This window comes from Arachis hypogaea, chromosome 3 (genome assembly GCF_003086295.3).
Source record: "Arachis hypogaea cultivar Tifrunner chromosome 3, arahy.Tifrunner.gnm2.J5K5, whole genome shotgun sequence".
NCBI classification, from domain to species: domain Eukaryota; kingdom Viridiplantae; phylum Streptophyta; class Magnoliopsida; order Fabales; family Fabaceae; genus Arachis; species Arachis hypogaea.
In genome coordinates, this window is record NC_092038.1 from 21,305,161 (window position 1) to 21,325,080 (window position 19,920).

Consider the following 19,920-nt stretch of genomic DNA (forward strand, 5'->3'; position numbering starts at 1 on the left):
CATCTAAGATTTACGTGCACAACTCATGCTATCTTAGCACTATCAAACAAGGCAAACATGAGAGCCTCAAAGATTATATAACTAGGTTCAACATGGCAGCTATGTAAATTCCAAAGCTCAACCCATAGGTGCACTTACACACATTGAAAAATGGGCTATAACTTAGGAAATTCCAGAAAGCCATAGCAGGGCCAAGCCAAAAAAATTGAATGAGTTCAGAGAGAAGGCAATTAAGGAAATGAAAATTGAGGAATTACGCCAAGCTTAGAAACTGGAGAAACCAACCTTAGATCATGATGGGGGTAAGCACGGCCAACAACAAGAAGTTTGAGATAATTAAAAACCCTTTAAGCCAACGCCCTGGTTTGATTCCTATACTCGGTTCAACAACAAGAGGGAGGGCATCATCAAGAAAAGCCTAAATGCAAAAATTATCATGCCCCCAAGAAAAGCCGACACTTACCAGGATTAGAAACATAAAGAAAAGTCAAAATACTATTCTTTTCATTAGAAATACAGCCACACGATAGATTACTATATTGTAGCTAAAGATCTTCTTGAGACGTTGGCTTAGCAAGGGATACTGGACAAATACATTACAGATCAAACACACCGAGCACCTAGTAATAATTTTTTAGCATCCTGAGGCCTCTCAGCGTCTGATGGTTACAACAAGGGTCGAGGCAAGGACTCTACCACCCCAACATATTTACAAGGTATAATAAACTGTATTTCAGGTGGCTTTGCAAAAAATCACTCCTATAGAGCAATGATTACTGTCGAAGGCTCCCTCATTCTGCAACTGACCAAACAAGATTCACCAACAATTACCTTTGAGGCTACTGATTTTCAATCACCAGACAAATCTAGATGATCTAGTGGTCATTTCAATTTTGGCGTGAGAGCTCATGGTGAAAAAGTTCCTCTTCGATCTGGGGAGCAGCATCGACGTTCTTTTTTATTCAACCTTCCAAAGAATGAAGCTTAATGACCAAGCTTTACAACCAACTACAAGGGAACTGGTAGGCTTCTTAGGAGAATGAGTACTTATCCTTAGCTACATATGGATACAAACCACCTTAGGAGAGTACCCTCACTCAAGAGTGATCGATATCCAATACCTTGTAGTGGACTGTTACAATCCATACAACATTATTCTCGGTAGACCTTCACCAAAATTTGTGTGCTATAGTTTCTATTATTCATCTCTTGTTAAGTTTCCTGTGTAGAATGGTGTTATAGTTATTATTCGCGTCAATCAAAGGGAGGTAAGGCAATGCTACAATGTCTATCTTAAATCAAGCTCACCCCAACCTTTATCTTTGCCAATTCAGTAAATCAACATAGTTTATAACTCGGAAACTTTACCTTTACTATCCGAGTTAGACCCCCAAGAAGAAGATCAAGATCGGCCAATGCCTACCGAGAATTTAGAAAAGGTGCCCTTATACCATGATATAGATAAATATACATATATTGGCAATTCTCTTTGTGCAGGTTAGAAATAGCAATTAATCTCCTTGCTCTGTGAGAATTTTGACCTTTTTGCATGGACTCCAGCGGACCCAAATATCATCTGCCATGAGTTAGCAATAAATCCTTCAATTCAACCAATAGCACAAAAGAAAAAAATTGGGAACCAAAAAGAAGGTAGTAGCAATACAAGAAACGTAGAAACTTCTTAATGCAAGTTTTATTAAGGATATCGGGTTCACCACATGGTTAGAAAATGTGGTCATCGTAAAGAAGAGCTCAGGAAAGTGGCAGATTTGTGTTAACTTTTCCAATTTGAACAAAGCAAGCCCAAAGGACACATACCTATTACCGTGCATAGATCAACTAATGGACAACACTTCAAGTTTTTTGCCGTTAAGCTTCATGGAACACTATTTAGGCTATAATCAAATTTCAATGAACCCTAAGGATCAAAACAAAATAGCTTTCATCACTGAGCATGGTAACTTTTATTTTAAAGTCATGCCCTTTGGTGTTAATTAAGAATGCAGGTGTTACATACCAATGTCTCATGGACAGAGTTTTTAGGCAACAAATCAGCATGAACATGGATGTGTATGTAGATGACATGGTGACTAAACTCCGATAGATGGGTGTCACTGTAATGACTTACTTGAGACTTTCAATCAACTCTGAGCTTTCAATAAGCTCAATACCAAAAAAATGCACATTTGGTGTCCAGAGTGGTAAGTTTCTGGGCTTTATGTTGGCTACAAGAGGAATAGAGGCAAACCCATATAAATGCAAGGCAGTTCTAGACATGCAAAGTCCTTGGTCGATAAAAGAAGTACAATAGTTAATAGATCGGTTGGCAACACTTTCAAGATTCCTTCCATGCCTAGCTAAGAAGTCATATCATTTTTTCCAATTCGTACAGAAGTAGAAATAGTTCAGGTGGACATCAGACTGTGAAAAGGCTTTCCAAGGGTTCAAAGAAACACTAGCTGCCCCACCAATCCTTCACAAACCAATACAGGGTAAACCATTGTACTTATATATTTCTGTTTCCACTTATGTCGCGAGCTCGGTAATTATTACAGAAACAGGTGAGGAATGGTGGCTAGTATCCTTTGTGAGCAAGGCCTTGCAACAGGTCGAGCTTCACTATCCAACGCTAGAGAAGCTTGCCTTAGATATATTAATCACAGCTCGAAGATTACGACACTATTTTTAGAGTCACATGATAATAGTTCAAACCAACCATCCACTGTGGCAAACCTTAACCAAACCCGAGTTAGCTAGATGTCTCATTAAGTGGTCCGTTGAACTTTCCAAACTCAACATTGAATACAAACCACACCGAGTTCTCAAAGTACAAATATTAGCTAACTTTATCAATGAATTCACTATACCTAACCCTACAAGTGTTGAACTAAAATGGGAACTTTTTGTTGATGGGGCATCTAACACTGAAGGATGTGGTGCCAAAATTTTCCTTCAGAGTGATAAAGGCTTCGTTGTTGAATAGTCCTTACACTTTTCATTTTCTGCAAGTAGCAACCAGGCCGAATATGAAGCATTGCACACTGGCTTAAGGTTAGCAACAGACTTTGGGGTGATGAGCATAATGGTATACTCTGATTCTCTCCTGGTGGTACAAAAAGTTATAGGTAATTATCAGGTAAAATATCCTTTCCTAGAATAATACTTATCCCTTGTTAAGCATCTCATTTCTAAATTTCATAAGTATGACATAATTCATATAATAAGGGAACATAATAGTAGAGCTGATATCTTATCTAAATTAGCAACAACAAGAAAATATAAAAATATTCCAACATTATTGCAACTAATACTTGCTGAGCTGAGTATTAGTTCAATGTTTGTTATGAGTGTCTCACAGGAATTAGATTGGCAAACACCTTATATCACTTACTTACAAACTGGCATAATTCCCCTTATCGTAGATGACCACCAAACATTCAAATACCGAGCTAGCTTCTTCACTATGGTGGGAGATGAGATGTGATAAACCACAATTTTATGGTTTATCTTGTATTGAATTTGGTGTATTTTATCAACTTATCCTACATTTATTCACTGAAATAGCATGGTTTTGTGAATTTTTTCTAAATCGTGCTTACGAGCGAAAACATGCTTTTTAGGCTCTTAAAATGCTAGTTTTAATTCACTTTAATCCCATTTGATGTCTTGATGTGTTTGTTGAGTGATTTCAGGTTTACAAGGCAAGTATGGATTGAAGAAGTGAGGAAAAAACATGCAAAAGTGAAAACTCCATGAAGAAATAAAATTTGGAGTGTTTCAGGATCATGCGTACACACAATCAGGCATGCATATGCACGTTTGCAAATTTGTACAACCATCCATATGCATGGTCAGGCGTGCGTACGCACGACTACAATCACGTGAGTTCATTTAATGCAACACATGGGTCACAATTTCAGCCCTTCCAAAATTAAATCTAACTCATTTCTAAAGTATTTGAAGGCAAATTCAAGAAGGATCAAAGGGGGAGCAATTAGAATAGGTTAGAAGCATATTTTAGGGTAGTTTTCTAGAGAGAGAAGCTCCTTTTTCTCTCTAGAATTAGGGTTTTTAGGCTAATTTCTCTCTAGTTTTAGTCTTTAATTCTTCTTTTAGTGCAGTTCATTTATATTTTCATGTTCTATTGCCTCAATTCTCCTAGCTTTACTTGTTATTTTCCTTTATTTTGTTGCTTTTATGTTCATGAACCCTTGTTAATTTTGATTCTCTTTAATGCAATTTGATTGTTTGATGCTTATTATTGCTTAATTGAGTTGTTATTATTGTTTTCTTGCAATTGGTAGTCATAGATTTTATTTTTATTGCAATTTACCATGTTTTATTTTTATGCCTTTCAAGTGTTTGATAAAATGCTTGGTTTAGTTTTAGAGTAGATTTTTGCATTCTTGGCTTGGAATTGAGAAATTAGGTGACCTTGAGTCATTAATGTCCAATTTGGATTGGCAATCTAGAGTTGTTAGTTAATCTTGTTTCCATTAATGTTACTTAAGGATTAAGGTTAACTATGCCTACTTGACTTTCTCCTGATGTAGGAGATGGCGAAGTAGAATTACTCTTGATAATTGTTATCTTATGATTAATGACAAGGATAGAAAATCCTTAACTCTCAATCCTTGCCAAGAGTTCCTTTTAGCATTTATATCTCTTTAGTTGTTAGTTTTACTTTCTTGCAATTTATTTTCTTCTCTGCTTATCTGGAAAACCCTGATTCTCATAACCGATAACATGCATACCTCACTGCAATTCCATTGAGAGACGACGTTAAATCTAATACTCTCGGTTTTTATTGGTTTGAATTTGTGACAAACAAAATTAAACTCTGATCGAGAGTTATTTGTTGGTTTGGACTATACTTGCAATGAAATTATTTTGTAAAATTTTGAACTGACGATAATCCTCGCGTCAAGTTTTTGATGCCGTTGCAGGGGAGTTGTAAATGTGTGCTTGGACAATATTCTTGGCAATAACCTCCTCTGGGTTCTTATGATTACAATCTGAACCATAATGCATACCAATCTAATGGATGTGATGGACCTCCTTATGGTTGTTAACCATAACCACTATATGCATATGAACTCCCTCCTCAACATAGCCCTCAACCGCCATACTCACAAGTCCCATAAGTGGGTGCTTGACATCCTCGACCATTTTTCATTAGCGCCAGGACAGGTAAATTTTTTACTTGTCATTATATATTACTTCTCTAAATGGATTGAGGCACAACCTTTAGCCAAAATCACGAAAGAAAAGGTACAAGATTTTTTTTTGTAAGTCTGTCATTTGTCGTTTTGGTTTGCCTAAAGAAATAGTTACCAATAATGGTTGCCAATTCATAGATAAAAAACTTCAATATTTCTTATAGCAATACCACATTTTACAGCATTAATCCTCTATCGGACACCCACACACAAATGGGTTAGTAGATGCGGCTAATAAGGTCATTTTGCAGGGTATGAGAAAAAAGCTTGACAATGCAAAAAGGGAATGGGCTGAGCTCATCTTAGGGATTATGTGGAGTTACAACACAACAAAACATTCAACAACCCATGAAACTCCTTTTAGACTTGTATATGGGGCTGAAGCAATGTTACCCGTTGAATTTCACAAGAATCTTTTTGAATACCTTTACACGTCGAAACTATTTATACCATGGCAAGAGAAGCAGAACTTGATTTGATAGATGAGGATCGACTACAAGCGCTAGTCAGACTTAGGACCATGCAACAACTTATGCAACATAAATACAACCATAAAGTCGTCCTTCAATCATTCAATGTAGGTGACCTTGTCCTCAGAAAGGTCGAGAACATATGCAAGTGACCAGGACATAGGAAGCTCGCAGCAAATTAGGAGGGACCATTTTGGATCAGTCGTGTTATAGGAAAGAGCACATATGTTTTACAGACATTATTAGGTAATGACCTACCAAATACATGGAATGTCACATTATTACGGAGATATTATAGTTAGAATATATTTATAAATTCAAATTTAGGGATGAGGATGTACTCTTTTTCCTACTTCTAAGTCTTTTTTCCCATATTGGGTTTTGGTTGGGAGAGGTTTTAGCAAGTCACATCACCCCACACCTCCCACAATGAGAGCTACTTATTATTTCCTCAATTATTTCATGCCTTATTTTTCCTTTATTTTTGTACAATGAATTCTATCCTACAATCTGCATACTCTGTACACCTCAATTACATATTCAAATCATCAAAATTCCAATTATAATGATCAAACAATTATTCACTATTAACTCAGTTTTTTTTATCATATATTCTGCATATCTTTCAATGAAATAGTGCACTATCCATCAATCAGGTGAAATCTAAGCATTATGAACCTTGGTAAACCCCAACTACGCAATTAATAAATACTCAAACCATACTATTGAACCGAAGAACTATTTCAAATATAGTCGAAAACCTTGGCATCGGTTCATAAACAACTATCATAAAACACTCAAACACTAAAATAGTCAAACCAAGAATAAAAGTATTGATTATTAAGGGAACAAAATCAACTTATTCTAGATCTCATTATATGGCTTTAATTTGTGAGAGGTTCCATTAGGAATATTATTTGCTAGAACATTTGTTGATAAAGCTTTAGTACCATAGCAACATAAGGGAATCTAGGTTTTCATGAATTCTCCCTTAACTAGGGACTTCTTGCATGTTTTCTATTTTGGTGCATTAGTGGTCATTCAAAACTTATGTATTCAAGCTACTCATACATATAGAATCAATCTTTTTTCTCTACCATGGTTACCAACTCATCATCTCCTTCGGCCAACACATCATCATCAACCAAAGCTCCATTTACAATGACCCTAGTGATATCCATGGTGCTAAGGTCATCTTTTGGAACAATAATTTTTACTTGGCAAACATCTCATTCGAAGCCTTATAAAAAGACTTTGTATACTCCTCCTTCTTTCTCTGTCATGAGCTCCTCCAATCTCTTCACATCTTGCTTCAGTTGATCCGAAGTCCCCTCAGCCTTCTTCACCTTTTCTTTTAATTCAACAACTTGCTTTTTATCTCTACCAGTTTGGTGTCTTTCTCTTTTCCCTTTACTAGTTGAATATTCTCAGTGGATTGTGCCACTTGGTCAATAAGAGTCACAAAGTGGTAGTGCTCACCCCATAATGACTTGAAGTCTTTATCGCCGCGATGGCCATGCAACGCTTTTTGACTTTTGTGAATTGCCAAGGAATCTCTAACATTGATCTCTTCACCTTTTCCTTTCTTCTATGCAGAGACCAATTTTTCATGCCCAGACACATCTGCCTTTTTTTCTTTTTATTAAAATCGGTTTAACCCTCGTACTCAGCTGTGCGACCTCCACTTCACTATTCTTTTCAATCACAATAGTCAAACTTTCTTTCTCCACAGCTTTTCTTTTTTGCATCCAAGCCTTAAGTCCAACCGATGTTACATTGGATGCTTTCTCACTTGCATGAAAACTCAATTCAAAATTCAATTAAACATGTCACAATGACACCTCTATCTTAACATTACATACTTACCTATATGCCAATCGACCGTACCCCTATCGACTTTCACCTTGAACATTTTAGACACAACCAATAACTTCTTCGCTAAGATATTCTCTACTAGAAAATCCATAATCAAATTATCATCCTCACTACGATCTTCCATATCTAGTGCTTGATGAGGTTCTGAACACCAACAGAGTGAAATTTGTTCCCCCACATTCTCATTCATGTAAAATAGAAACTCACTTACAACACTCCTAACCTTCACATACATCTCCTTGAAGTCCTTAAAAGAAGACATATACAGAGCAAAGATAGCTTGGTCAGGGTGACTACTCAGATTAATCGATAGCCCTCACCAAATGCCTTTTGGTTGAAACATCGAAAGAAATACTCGAACAAATGGAGGGCACTCAAGATCCCATCAGCCATTCGAAGCCTTTACAAATGCCCAAGAATCAGGGTGTTAGGAAGGTGCACAGATCATGCGAGTCAGCACTTCACACTTGAATGGAGTAAACGAAAACCTTACCCCCAACTCAATTAGGAGACATGTGTACACATAGAAGAAAGCACAATCCTCACGATGATCATAGACCCTATCATTTATTTCATAGGGAAAGAACTTGACATTGATATTTTCCCCTTCCCTAACCTAGTATCCAAAACTCAACTTTAAGAGCAACTTAACATCATCAAGCATTCACACACGTAACTTCACTTTCATATTCACCCACCTGTACGAGCCACTACCCTCCTTCGACCTCCTTACCCTTTGACATAGTAGAACAACAGCAAGCAAGGGAAAGCAGACCAATGAAATTATTTTAAAGAGCAAAATTTTCAACCAAACAAAACTAGCTTACCTTGATGACTTATGACTTTCCCTCTGAATGTCTCTTAACTTTCTCCTTGACAAAGTTTCTTCTAGGAAATTGACCAGACTGCATCACAAGTAGTTTTTAGACTAATTTCAAACGGTTACACCATGATCAATCATGCACCAAGTTCAGCCATTGGATCTAAAAAACTCTTTGGTTACAAATACATCTAATGGTGCATACCATTCCTCAAAAGACGCACCACTTTATGTCACTTCAACACAGTCATTACTACGCTAATAAATTACCATCTTGCCCTCTTTTTCGAAAAATCATTCTAACCTTGGGGGCTCATATGCATAATTGGCTTAGTTATACCAAGTTTTGACCACTTAATTTACATAAGCTTTTTGGACAAACAGGCCAAGTTTGAGGTTGTGATCCGTTCCTATAAATTGGGTACATTTGTCATAACTCGACCATGTATTGAAAATTCAAGGTTGTTGCATGTAATCAATCCTCAAGACCTCTTCAAAACAAACCACTTATCCACTTCATGTGAGATTCCTGCAATCATTTCATACCTTGTGGTATGGTTGTTACAATCAAAAGTCATAACTCAGCATCGTATGTTATAGCTCGGCTTAATGAGCTATAATTCGCCCAAACGGTACAAATCGGAATCAAACGCTCAACTAAGTATCACAATGTCCCAATACGATATAATTGCTCTTCAATGACAAAATAATCATGACAGATGTAACTGTCAAACACCTCACCCTACATATAAAGAAGGTAAGGTATTTTCTTAACACACATGGAATTAACTTAAGCATCGGAGTGCCTTTCGCAGGTACTTTCCCTCCTTCTTTTATTGTTCACTTCCGCGCCAAGGCACATCCCTGCTGGATATATAAGTTCGTTATAACGACCTGCAAGCTCGGTACAAAGACTCATCACCAGCGACTTATACCTCGGTTACCCAGGTCAGAACAATTGGTGCCCACCGTGGGGCTCGAGAAATAAAACCCTTATTACCCTTTTCTTGACCTCAAAATTTCTTTGTCATCCATGGCTGATCAACCCCATCTAACGCCCTCCGAACTTCTTCAAATGGTAACTGAGCTGCAATAAGAAAACTAACGCATGGCGAAGAAAAATCAAAGGATGGTGAACCATATAGGTGATCTTACTAATGCCCGGAGTGAAAACAATGGTGATCACATCGAACCGATGGAGGATGAAGACCATGAATTGGATCTGACTCACATTTTTGAAACTCCTCGGCACGAAGAAGCTTGGCCAGCAGATGAAGACAATCAACCCAACAATGTTGTAGGGTCGTTCACAGCTGACATCATGAATTTTCAAATGCCCAGAAGATTCACTTTGCCGACGACCCTAACTCCTTACAATGGGTTAGGAGACCCAAAGAAGCACGTCAAAAAATTTTGATCGATAATGATAGTAAATGGTGCTTCTGACCCTATTTTATGTCATTTTTCTACTTTTTTAGACGGTCCTGCACTTGATTTGTTTTGTTCTTTGCCTGTAGATTTTATTTCTCATTTTAGGAACTCGCAAAACTTTTTGAAGATCACTTTGCTGCTTCTTCTATCTACTTGCATGATTCCAATTATCTGAATATAATAAAGCAAGGATAGAATGAGAGCCTGAAAGATTACATCACCCGTTTCAGCAAGGTAGCTATCACCATACCAGACCTGCATCCCGAAGTACATCTACATGCCATCAAGAATGGACTCTGGCCGGGAAAATTCCAAGAAGAGATCGCCGTGGCCAAGCCAAAGTCTCGCAGAGTTTTGCGAAAAGGCCAAGTGACAGATGGATATCGAAGAGCTCTACAAAGCTCGAAAATCAGAAAAACCTCAAACTACAAAAGATGAGGACAGAACACGAGACAATAAGAAAACTTTCAAGCTAACTCCTCGATACGACTCATATACACAGTTCAACGCGAAAAGAGATGACATCATTGATGAGTCCATATTTGATGATATATTTTGGTTTGATTTGAGTGGATTTCATCATATAAACCCTCATTTATTCATCTAATAGCATGCTTTTGAGATTTATTCCTAAATGTGCTTAAAAGTGAAAACAAGCTCTTTTGTGCTTAATTTAATCAATTTTTATTCACTTTAATCCCATTTGGTGCTTTGATGTATTTGTTAAGTGATTTCAGGTTTTCAAGGCAAGTATTGATTGAAGAATTGAGGAAAAGAGCATGCAAAAGAAAAGAAACCATGAAGAAATGGAGTTTGAAAACTGCTGCAATGGTGCGTACGCACAGTGATGCGTGCGTACGCACAACGGTGACTTCGTGCAAGGATGCGTACGCACGACTGCATGCACGTAGGTCATTAATTGCAAATCATTAGGGGCGATTTCTAGGCCCCCAAAACCCAGTCCAACTCATTTTTTGAAGCTATTTAAGGCCAAAGTGAAGAGGAATGAAGGGGGAAATTAGGTTTAGCTTTTACATGTTTTTCTCTTAGTTTCTTGAGAGAGAAGCTCCCCCTCTCTCTAGAATTAGGGTTTCTTAGTCTAATTTCTTGTAATTTCTATCTTTAATTCTTGTTTTCATTTACTTTTTCTTGTCATTTATTGTTATTGCATCTTTATTCTTCTTCATTTCCTTTGTTATTTTCTTTATCTTGTCATTTTTATGTTATGAACACTCTTTGTTAATTTTACTTTCAATTAATGCAATTTATGTTTTATGTTCATTTATTGCTTTCTTTAGTTGTTGTTATGATTTTCTTGCATTTGGTAGTTAGAATTTATTTTTAATATAATTTAATATTATTTTATTTTTATGCACACCAAGTGTTTGATAAAATGCTTGGCTTAGTTTTCACTTAGTTTTTCTATACTCTTGGCTTGCAATTGATGACTTTGGTGACCCTTGAGTCATTGATATCCATTCTTGTTTGATATATTAGAGTAGTTAATTGATTTGGTTTCCATTAACTCTGAGTGACCCAATAGTGTTGACTTGGGACTTATGGATTGAAATCAACTATGCCTATTTGACTTATCTACAATGTAAGGTTGACTAAGTAGGATTAACTCTTCATAATCATCATGTGTTTGTGGTCAATGACTAGGATATATAGGTAACCTTAGCCCTCAATTACTTGCCAAGAGGTTTTCTTGCATTTGAAGTTTCCTTTCCTTGCATTTAATTGCTTTGACTTTTATTGCTTTGATGTTTAATTTCTTGCATATTTAGTTTTCACACTCTTGGTTGAGAAATTGGGTATTTGGGTGAAATTGAGTTGTGGATGTCCATTCCACATTGTGTGAGAATTGTTAATTAGTTTGGTTTTCCTTGACTTTAAGTGACCCACTAATGTTGACTTAGGACTTAGGGATTGGGATCAATTATGCCTTTTTGACTAATTCTCAAGTAGGATTAACTGATTGGGATTAACTCCACACAATTTCCATGTTTGTGGTCCACAACTAGGATAGGAATCCTTAATTACCCACTTCTTGCCAAGAGTCCCTTTTAGTATTCAATTTCTATTTTCATTGCTTTTACTTGCTTCCATTTAATTCCTTGCATGTCTATTTACATTCCGTGCCATTTACATTCCTTGCTTCTCTTGCATTCCCAATTCCCCATGCTCCCTCATAGCCAATAATTGATCACCTTAATTGCAACTCCTAGGGAAGAACAACCCGAGGTTTAATTACTCTCAGTTACTTTAAATTTGAATTAACATTTGATCGTGAGAATTCATTGTTGGTTTGGACTATGCTACCAACTAATTGATGCTTGTTTTGATTGATTCCAAACTATACAAGAATTCTCACGTTATCAATCATCAAAGAAATCCTTAACTCAAAACTCATCAAACCCCCTAGAAAGGCTGGAATTTACCCAGATGCAAAGAATACAGACAAGTCTAAATATTGTACGTTCTACCAAAAGCATGGGAATACCACAGATGAATGTGTCATCGCCAAGGACCTATTGGAGCGATTAGCTCGGCAAGGTCATCTGGATAAGTACATCAATGGCCACATATAGAAACGACCCGCTAACTCCGCTGAACACACCTCTACAGGGCAATATTTCTAAGAAAAGAATAAAGAAACTCACCAACACCCTGATCAACCACAAGGTATTATTAATTGTATATCTGGAGGTTTTGCAGGAGGAGGAGCATCAAGCTCGGCACACAAACGATCCTACCAAGCAATGTTGTCAGTAGAAGGAGGCTCAAATGGGCCAAACTCTGCTCCTCATCTTCCATAAGTGACATTTGAGTCCACCAATTTTAATATGAACATCACAAATTTGGACGACCCTGTTGTTATAACTCTTCAGTTGGGTGACCTCTTGGTTCGAAAAGTCCTGCTCGACCTAGCGAGCAGTGCTGATGTCCTATTTTATTCAGCATTTTGAAAAATGAAGCTCAGCGATAACATACTTTAACCTTCCAATGGAGATTTGGTCGGATTTTTAGGTGAACGAGTTCGGGTATTGGGATCTGTGTGATTACAAACCATACTGGGTGAGCACCTTTTATCCAAAACATCTTATGTTCAGTATTTAGTTGTCAACTGTTTCAGGCCTTATAATCTAATACTTAGCCAACCTTTTTTAAATAAGTTCGGCGCAATAGTATCTACAATTCATCTATGTGTTAAGTTTCCTGTGCAGAACGATCTCATTGCAACTATTCACAGCGATCATCGCGAAGCAACTATGCTACAACATCAGCTTGAAGTTACTGAACCGAGCTTTGGGGCTCAAGTAAATAACGTCCATAGTTCCAATGAGGTATCAATAATGACATATTTGGACCAACGAGCCGAGTTCCTCGAACTACCGATGCCAACAAAGGACTTACAAAAAGTGTATTTCAATAATGATCCTAACAAATATGCTTATGTAGGTACAACACTAGACACCAAAGAAAAGAATCAAATTCAAAACTTCTTACAGCAACATGTTGACCTTTTCATATGGACACCTGCTGACACGCCCGGGATTGATCCTTTGATCATCTAAGTTGGCACTCAATTCCTCTGCCCGACCTATAGCACAGAAAAAGCAGAACCTTGGCACAGAAAAAAAGAAGGTGTCATTGGAAGAGACCCAAAAGCTCATCAATGCCGGATTCATTCGAAAAATCATATTCACAACATGGCTGGCCAACATCGCGATGGTAAAGAAACACAATGGTAAATAGCGCATGTGTATTGATTTTACTTATCTCAACAGAGTATGCCCAAAAGACTCTTACTCTTTACTATCTATCAAGTCCTTAGTAGATAATGCTTCTGGTTATGCAACACTTAGTTTTATGGATGCTTACTCTGGGTATAACCAGATCTTTATGTACCCATCTGATCAAAATAAAACTGCTTTTATTACTAAATATGGTAATTACTACTATAAAATTATGCCTTTTGACTTAAAAAATACAGGGGCAACCTATCAACGTCTTATGGACAAGGTATTTACAAAAAAGATAGGACGAAACTTGGAAATCTATATCGATGACATGGTGGCCAAAACATTTGCAGATTATTTAACAACTGATGATCAATTGTTCAGTTGCTTTAGTTATTCATGACAAATTATTTATCTCTCAACAATACGTAGCAAGAAATAAGGAGAAGAAAGTGCATTAACCCTCGTTACAGCATGTATTATATGTAAACTATTATCTGTATAAGAAAAATCTTTTTTTTTTCTTTCTTTGGTTTTTAATTTGTTTCTTTTTATTCATATGCATATAGAAGCAATCTAACTAACCTTCAATTAATTAATATCAGTTTTAGATTTAAAAGAAATCTAATTTATAATATTTGTTATATTCGTTCTTGCCACTTGAGTATCAACATGTGCTTGCTCTTTATGTTAATTTAATTGCCTCCCCAATCACGAGCAAGTTCACTACAAAAAAAAAGACCTATGGTCACGGTAAAAAACCGTGACCATAGCTAGTAAAAAGGGTGACCATAGATCTATGGTCACGGTTTTGGACCTATGGTCACGGTTTTTTACCGTGGTCTATTCTCTCGTGGCCATAGGTCTATGGTCACAGTTTTTTTATCTATGGTCACGGTTTCTATGGTCACGGTTTCAATTTTCAAATTCTGACACTTTAGGCCACGTTTTTTCACCGTGACCATAGGTTAATCTATGGTCACGCGTAAAAACCGTGACCATAGCCTTATCTATAGTCACGGTTTTCACCGTGACCATAGACTCTTTGGTCACCCCTCCTTAAAACCGTGACCATAGTCCTATCTATGGTCACGGTTTTTCGCCGTGGCCATAGCCTCTATAGTCACCCCACCTTAAAACCGTGACCATAGCCTTATCTATGGTCACGGTTTTTCACCGTGACCATAGATTATCTATGGTCACCCCACAAAACCGTGACCATAACCTTATCTATGGTCACGGTTTTTACTGTGACCAAAATCTATTTTGTTTTATGAGATTTAATTTTTTTTTTAAAGAATAATCACATCCCAAAATGATGATGATTACAAAATAAATCTAAAAATAAAAAATGATAATCAACAATTAAGATAAGTTGTGATTAAAGTAACCAGCTAACATATCAATATAGTTGAGTAAATACACTTGTCTTAATCTTAGTTTTATACAATGATATATATACTAACACTAAGTAGACACTATTAACAAAATTGTTCCACAGGCGTGAGAGCAATACAATTTGGACTATGCCAGGATAGATTGTTTCTGGTCAATTTTTTCCAATGCAGGAATGTAAAATGCAGCTGTTTTGCCTGTCCCATTTTTAGCCCTTGCAAGAATGTCACTACCAGTAAGAGCAATTGGAATGCTTTCTTCTTGGATAGGAGAAGGCCTTTCAAAACCCTTCTCATATATTCCCATGAGCAACTCTCGCTTCAAAAAATAATCCTCAAATTCATTTCTTTTAGTTGCTGTCACATCCTGGGAAATAAAATTAAAGCAGATTCAATACCAACACTAGAACATATAACATAGAAATTACCTGCAAATCTTATAACCACAGAACCTTAAGTGGCTTACCCATAAATGGTATCATTAATTATGCCTTTCAAGTGGATATTGGAAACGTGTAAATATGAAAAAACTAAATCAGTTTATCTCAATTTCTCAGCAATTTAAGTAAATTAGTTAAAGCAGATTGTATAGTGAAAACAGTGAACTGAATGCCTAATAGAGAGCAGGAATTAGGATATTAATAATGACATCGGTAAATAAAAAAAGAAGCTAGTTAAATTCTATGACCAAAACTTCAAGAAGCATTTCATTATAAATGCACTGATATTATTTTCAGTTTAAACCCCCCCCCCCCCCTTAGTGAAGATCAAGACTGCTGTTGATCTTGGAATTGGAGCACATTATATGAAAATCAACACACAAAATAGGACAAATTAAAACAACAACCCTCCAACACTTAGCTATTAGCCGACACCAAAAGACACTATCAATATTAGCAGACGAATAATGACAATAATAACAACAAATGAATACTAATCTAAACGATCCAATTTTAGCATTAACAAATCAAAGCATTAAAGGTTGAATTTCAGCAACCGCAAATAATATCAATTTAAAATATCAAGCTAGATCCACCCCCTCGCATACTCAACGTATTATTCTTAGTCATTGCCTTTAATTAGACTATAAGTCATATCACAAACTATAAGTCAGTATCACAAACTTAGACTCTATGTATTATTAGAACTGATATTATTCTTAGTCATTGCCTTTAATTATTTATTAATGAATCTAAACAAAATAGAAGCCTGAATGCTTGAACTCATGTATTCAATTTTTGTAGATGAAATGAATGATTGAGAAATTAAAATCAGTATTATTACTTTTAGATAAACTTCATTAACAAATAGAAAATTAGTAAAATACAGAAATTAGTATTATTACATACTAAATACACATGCGCTAAGTGCCTATTGCAGTAACTATCACATCATGAAGTAAATATTAGAACTGATATATTTTTACAAACTAAAGTGTTGAAACATAAATATTACAAGGACTAAAGCGAGTACATTTAATCTTTTACAGGCTAAGTTTTTAAATGAAAATTTTCCTAGTACTAAAGTGTAGTTTTACTTTCAATTTAATTATGTAAAAGATAGAGAAAGAAACAACTTCTAATTGATATGACAAGTCAAATTCCACATAAGAAACTAGAAAAATATATGCTTAAACGAAATATGTAAAGAATGGGTAAAGAGAAGAATGGGCAGCTTACTGATACATGAAAGTTAGATTAAATGTTAATTCAGAAAACTTTAGAAAGTCAAAAAAAAATTCACACGACTGAGTCCATGAGAGAGAACCTGTTGGTATTCCAGATCAAACTTTAGAAACTCATCATCACAGTTCTCAATCATGGTGGCCAAGCCCTTCAAATTCTTCACAGGCTTATCATTGAAAGCAATAACCTATATGAATCCAAAAAGAGGAGGGGTAAGCATTTCAAATCAACCATTGATTAAGAAGCCAAGACCTGAGAAACAACAAGAAGTTGCTCATCAACAGATTGTGCCATAGCATGTAGATGTTTCTCTAGGAGCTTCACTGGAGCATCAAATTCATAATCTTTACCATACTGGATCATACAAATTAAGAAGCAATAATAAAGTTAGTAACAAATATATACTCAAACAACAAAAGATAATTTCCAGAAATAAGATTTTCTGTAATCATAGACACAAATTTCCTGTAATTTCCAGAAATAAAATTTTCTGCCGGAGAATAAATCCATACCTGAATCATGACTTCCAGAGGTTCAATGCACGATGGAACATACTTATTAAGTCTCAGAGATTCAAATTTTTCATTAGAAGCTGGAAAAAAAATACTAATAATAGTTTTGTTAATTGTGAACTACAATGTAAATGCAAATAGAAGCACTGAAAATCAAAAGTTTAAGGTAAAATACCAGAGTCTAAAGGTTGTACACTTTACACCTTCAAAGGGAGGTCTTCAATAAGACTCTCTGTTCTCTCGCTCGCGCTCTCTCTCATCTCCGTCCTGCTCAATGACGACGGCGAGCTCTAGGGCAACAGCGGTGACGGCGGAACAGCGCAACGACGGTGGCTCTACGGAGGTCACGGTGGCTGGACTGTGCGGCGCTACAGCTCGCGATGGCAATGGCTCCCCGCGTGCGGCAGTTCGGTGGCGGATCGGCAGCAGAGCGCGGCTCCCTCTCTCCCTCAACGCCTCTGCAAAGCAAATCTCTCTCTCCTCCGGCGCCTCAACGACAACGACGACGGTGGGAAGGACCCAGCCGCGTCGTCCCCTCCTCTCTTCCCCTCTTCTCCCTCGAGCTCCCCCTTCTCCCTTCACTGTTGCCCCTTTCTCCCTCCCCCCCCCCTCACTGAGTGTTGTGTGCGTGTGTTTAGGGATTTAGGGTATTACATTGAGAAATTTGGGAAATTAGGGTTTTTATTAGAAAATTTTAGAATTAAGATAAAATATATATAACAAATATAACAATTTTATAAAATATTTGAGATAAAATAATAATTTAGAATTTAAATATAATATTGTGAAGATTATTTTTGGAACACATAAAATTTCATTTATCAAAATATTATTGAGTTTAAATAATTATTTTTAATTTAAATTATAAAGTAAATACACTAATTACATTTTATAAAATACGGTTAAATTTAAAATATCAATTACCTAAATTAAATTATATTTCCTTTCATTATTTTTCTATCATAACTTTAATTTCAATTTATATAAAATAACTAATTAAAATAAAACTTATACATAAATATTAATTGACTTAAATCTAAAGTATTTACAAAAATCTATTTAATCATTCCTAATAAATTAATCTCTAACTCTAAGAATTCAATTTAATAAATAAACCATAATTTATTTATAATAAAAATTTCTTAAATTTAATTATATAACACTTCCATTATTAAGTTATTAAATCATTTTTTATATTATTAAGTTTTAATTTTTTTTTAATTTAAGATTAATAATATTCAACTTAATTTTTTATTTATAAAATTAAATTTAAAATAAATCATATAAATTATTATTAGTTTTTAATTATTAAAATTTTTAAAAGATAAAATATTTAAAATTATAAAAAAGTATATAAAAATCTTCATTAATTTAAACTCAAATGATTAAAATTGTGACCATAGATCTCTTTAGGTCACCCTCTAAAACCGTGACCATAGATCCTTTTAGGTCACTCTTTTGAAAAACTGTGACCATAGACACTTTTTGGTCACCGTAAAAAACTGTGACCATAGACCTCTTTAGGTCACCCTCAAAACCATGACCATAGACCCTTTTAGGTCACCCTTCTGAAAAATCGTGACCATAAACCCTTTTTGGTCACTGTAAAAAACCGTGACCATAGAGACCTTTAAGTCACCCCCAAAACCGTGACCATAGACCCTTTTAGGCCACCCCAAAAATCGTGACCATAGACCCCTTTAGGTCACCCCCCAAAACCGTGACCATAGACTCTTTTAGGTCACCCTTTTTTTAAAAACCGTGACCATAGCCCCTTTTTGGTCACTGTAAAAAACCGTGACCATAGACTCTTTAGGTCACCCCTAAAACCGTGACCATAGACCCTTTTTGGCCACCCCCCAAAACCGTGACCATAGACCCCTTTAGGCCACTTCCCAAAACCGTGACCATAGACCTTTTTAAGCCACTCCCAAAACCGTGACCATAGACCCCTTTAGGTCACCTCCCAAAACCGTGACCATAGACCCTTTTAGGTCACCCTTTTTTGAAAAACCGTGACCATAGCCCCTTTTTGGTCACTGTAAAAAACCGTGACCATAGACCCCTTTAGGTCACCCCCAAAACCGTGACCATAGACCCTTTTAGGCCACCCCCCAAAACCGTGACCATAGACCCCTTTAGGTCACCCCCCAAAACCGTGACCATAGACCCTTTTAGGTCACCCTTTTTTAAAAAACCGTGACCATAGACCCTTTTAGGCCACCCTTTTTTAAAAAACCGTGACCATAGGTACTCTATGGTCACCATTTCCAAAAAAACCGTGACCATAGTTTTTTTTTTTGGTCACCCTAAAAAACCGTGACCATAAAGGATAACCGTGACCATAGACCCAAAATGTTGTAGTGGTTCTTTGATTCATAGCAACATTAAAGAGAAAGGGAATATGTATTTGGAAAATCTTTTAAACAGTTTCTACCTTCCTTCTAATGCACTCTAACTTGGACGTGGGACAAGATAAGAACCACTTAATCTTGCATTTAAGTCCTTGTCAAAAAGCATGCATATTCCCTGATTTTAAACAGTTTCTATGCTTCATTCTTCCTAGGCTTTAAATTTCTACTAGAAATTCTAGCTTACTATGCTATAGATCATGGTAGATTATCTCTTTATTGTAATCTCTCTTCTTTCCAGAGCTCTGTACATCTCTTTATAGATGATTCTATTTAGCTAGTACTCAAATTCACAATATTCAGTGTTTTTCTCTTTTCTTTTCCTTAGGGTTCTTGATAGTGACAAAAAAGCACAAATAT

The 19,920-nt window shown here is 36.1% G+C and overlaps 1 protein-coding gene across 4 annotated transcripts; it reads right to left on the reverse strand.

Moving 5' to 3' along the window:
• Window positions 1-14,933: 14,933 nt before the first annotated feature.
• On the reverse strand, window positions 14,934-17,835 carry LOC112789799 (DEAD-box ATP-dependent RNA helicase 8). 4 transcript variants are annotated; one of them, XM_025831845.3, is made up of 5 exons: window positions 17,325-17,806; window positions 17,150-17,229; window positions 16,902-16,991; window positions 16,720-16,824; window positions 14,934-15,319 (listed from the first exon to the last, which is right to left on the reverse strand). In XM_025831845.3, exons 2-5 carry the CDS (start codon window positions 17,156-17,158, stop codon window positions 15,083-15,085), a joined length of 441 nt encoding a protein of 146 aa, XP_025687630.1. In that variant the 5' UTR covers window positions 17,159-17,229; window positions 17,325-17,806; the 3' UTR covers window positions 14,934-15,082. The 4 variants fall into 4 exon arrangements, with proteins under 4 accessions (XP_025687630.1, XP_025687629.1, XP_025687632.1 ...); XM_025831844.3 differs by having other exon boundaries at window positions 17,150-17,243; window positions 17,325-17,775; XM_025831847.3 differs by lacking the exon at window positions 16,902-16,991 and having other exon boundaries at window positions 17,325-17,835.
• Window positions 17,836-19,920: the final 2,085 nt, after the last annotated feature.

Coding starts and splice junctions, on each gene's coding strand:
- LOC112789799 (XM_025831845.3), bottom strand. Junction 16,825..16,901: donor CTGTTGATGAGCAACTTCTT/GTTGTTTCTCAG, acceptor GGATTCATATAG/GTTATTGCTTTCAATGATAA. Junction 15,320..16,719: donor TTGATCTGGAATACCAACAG/GTTCTCTCTCAT, acceptor TTTATTTCCCAG/GATGTGACAGCAACTAAAAG.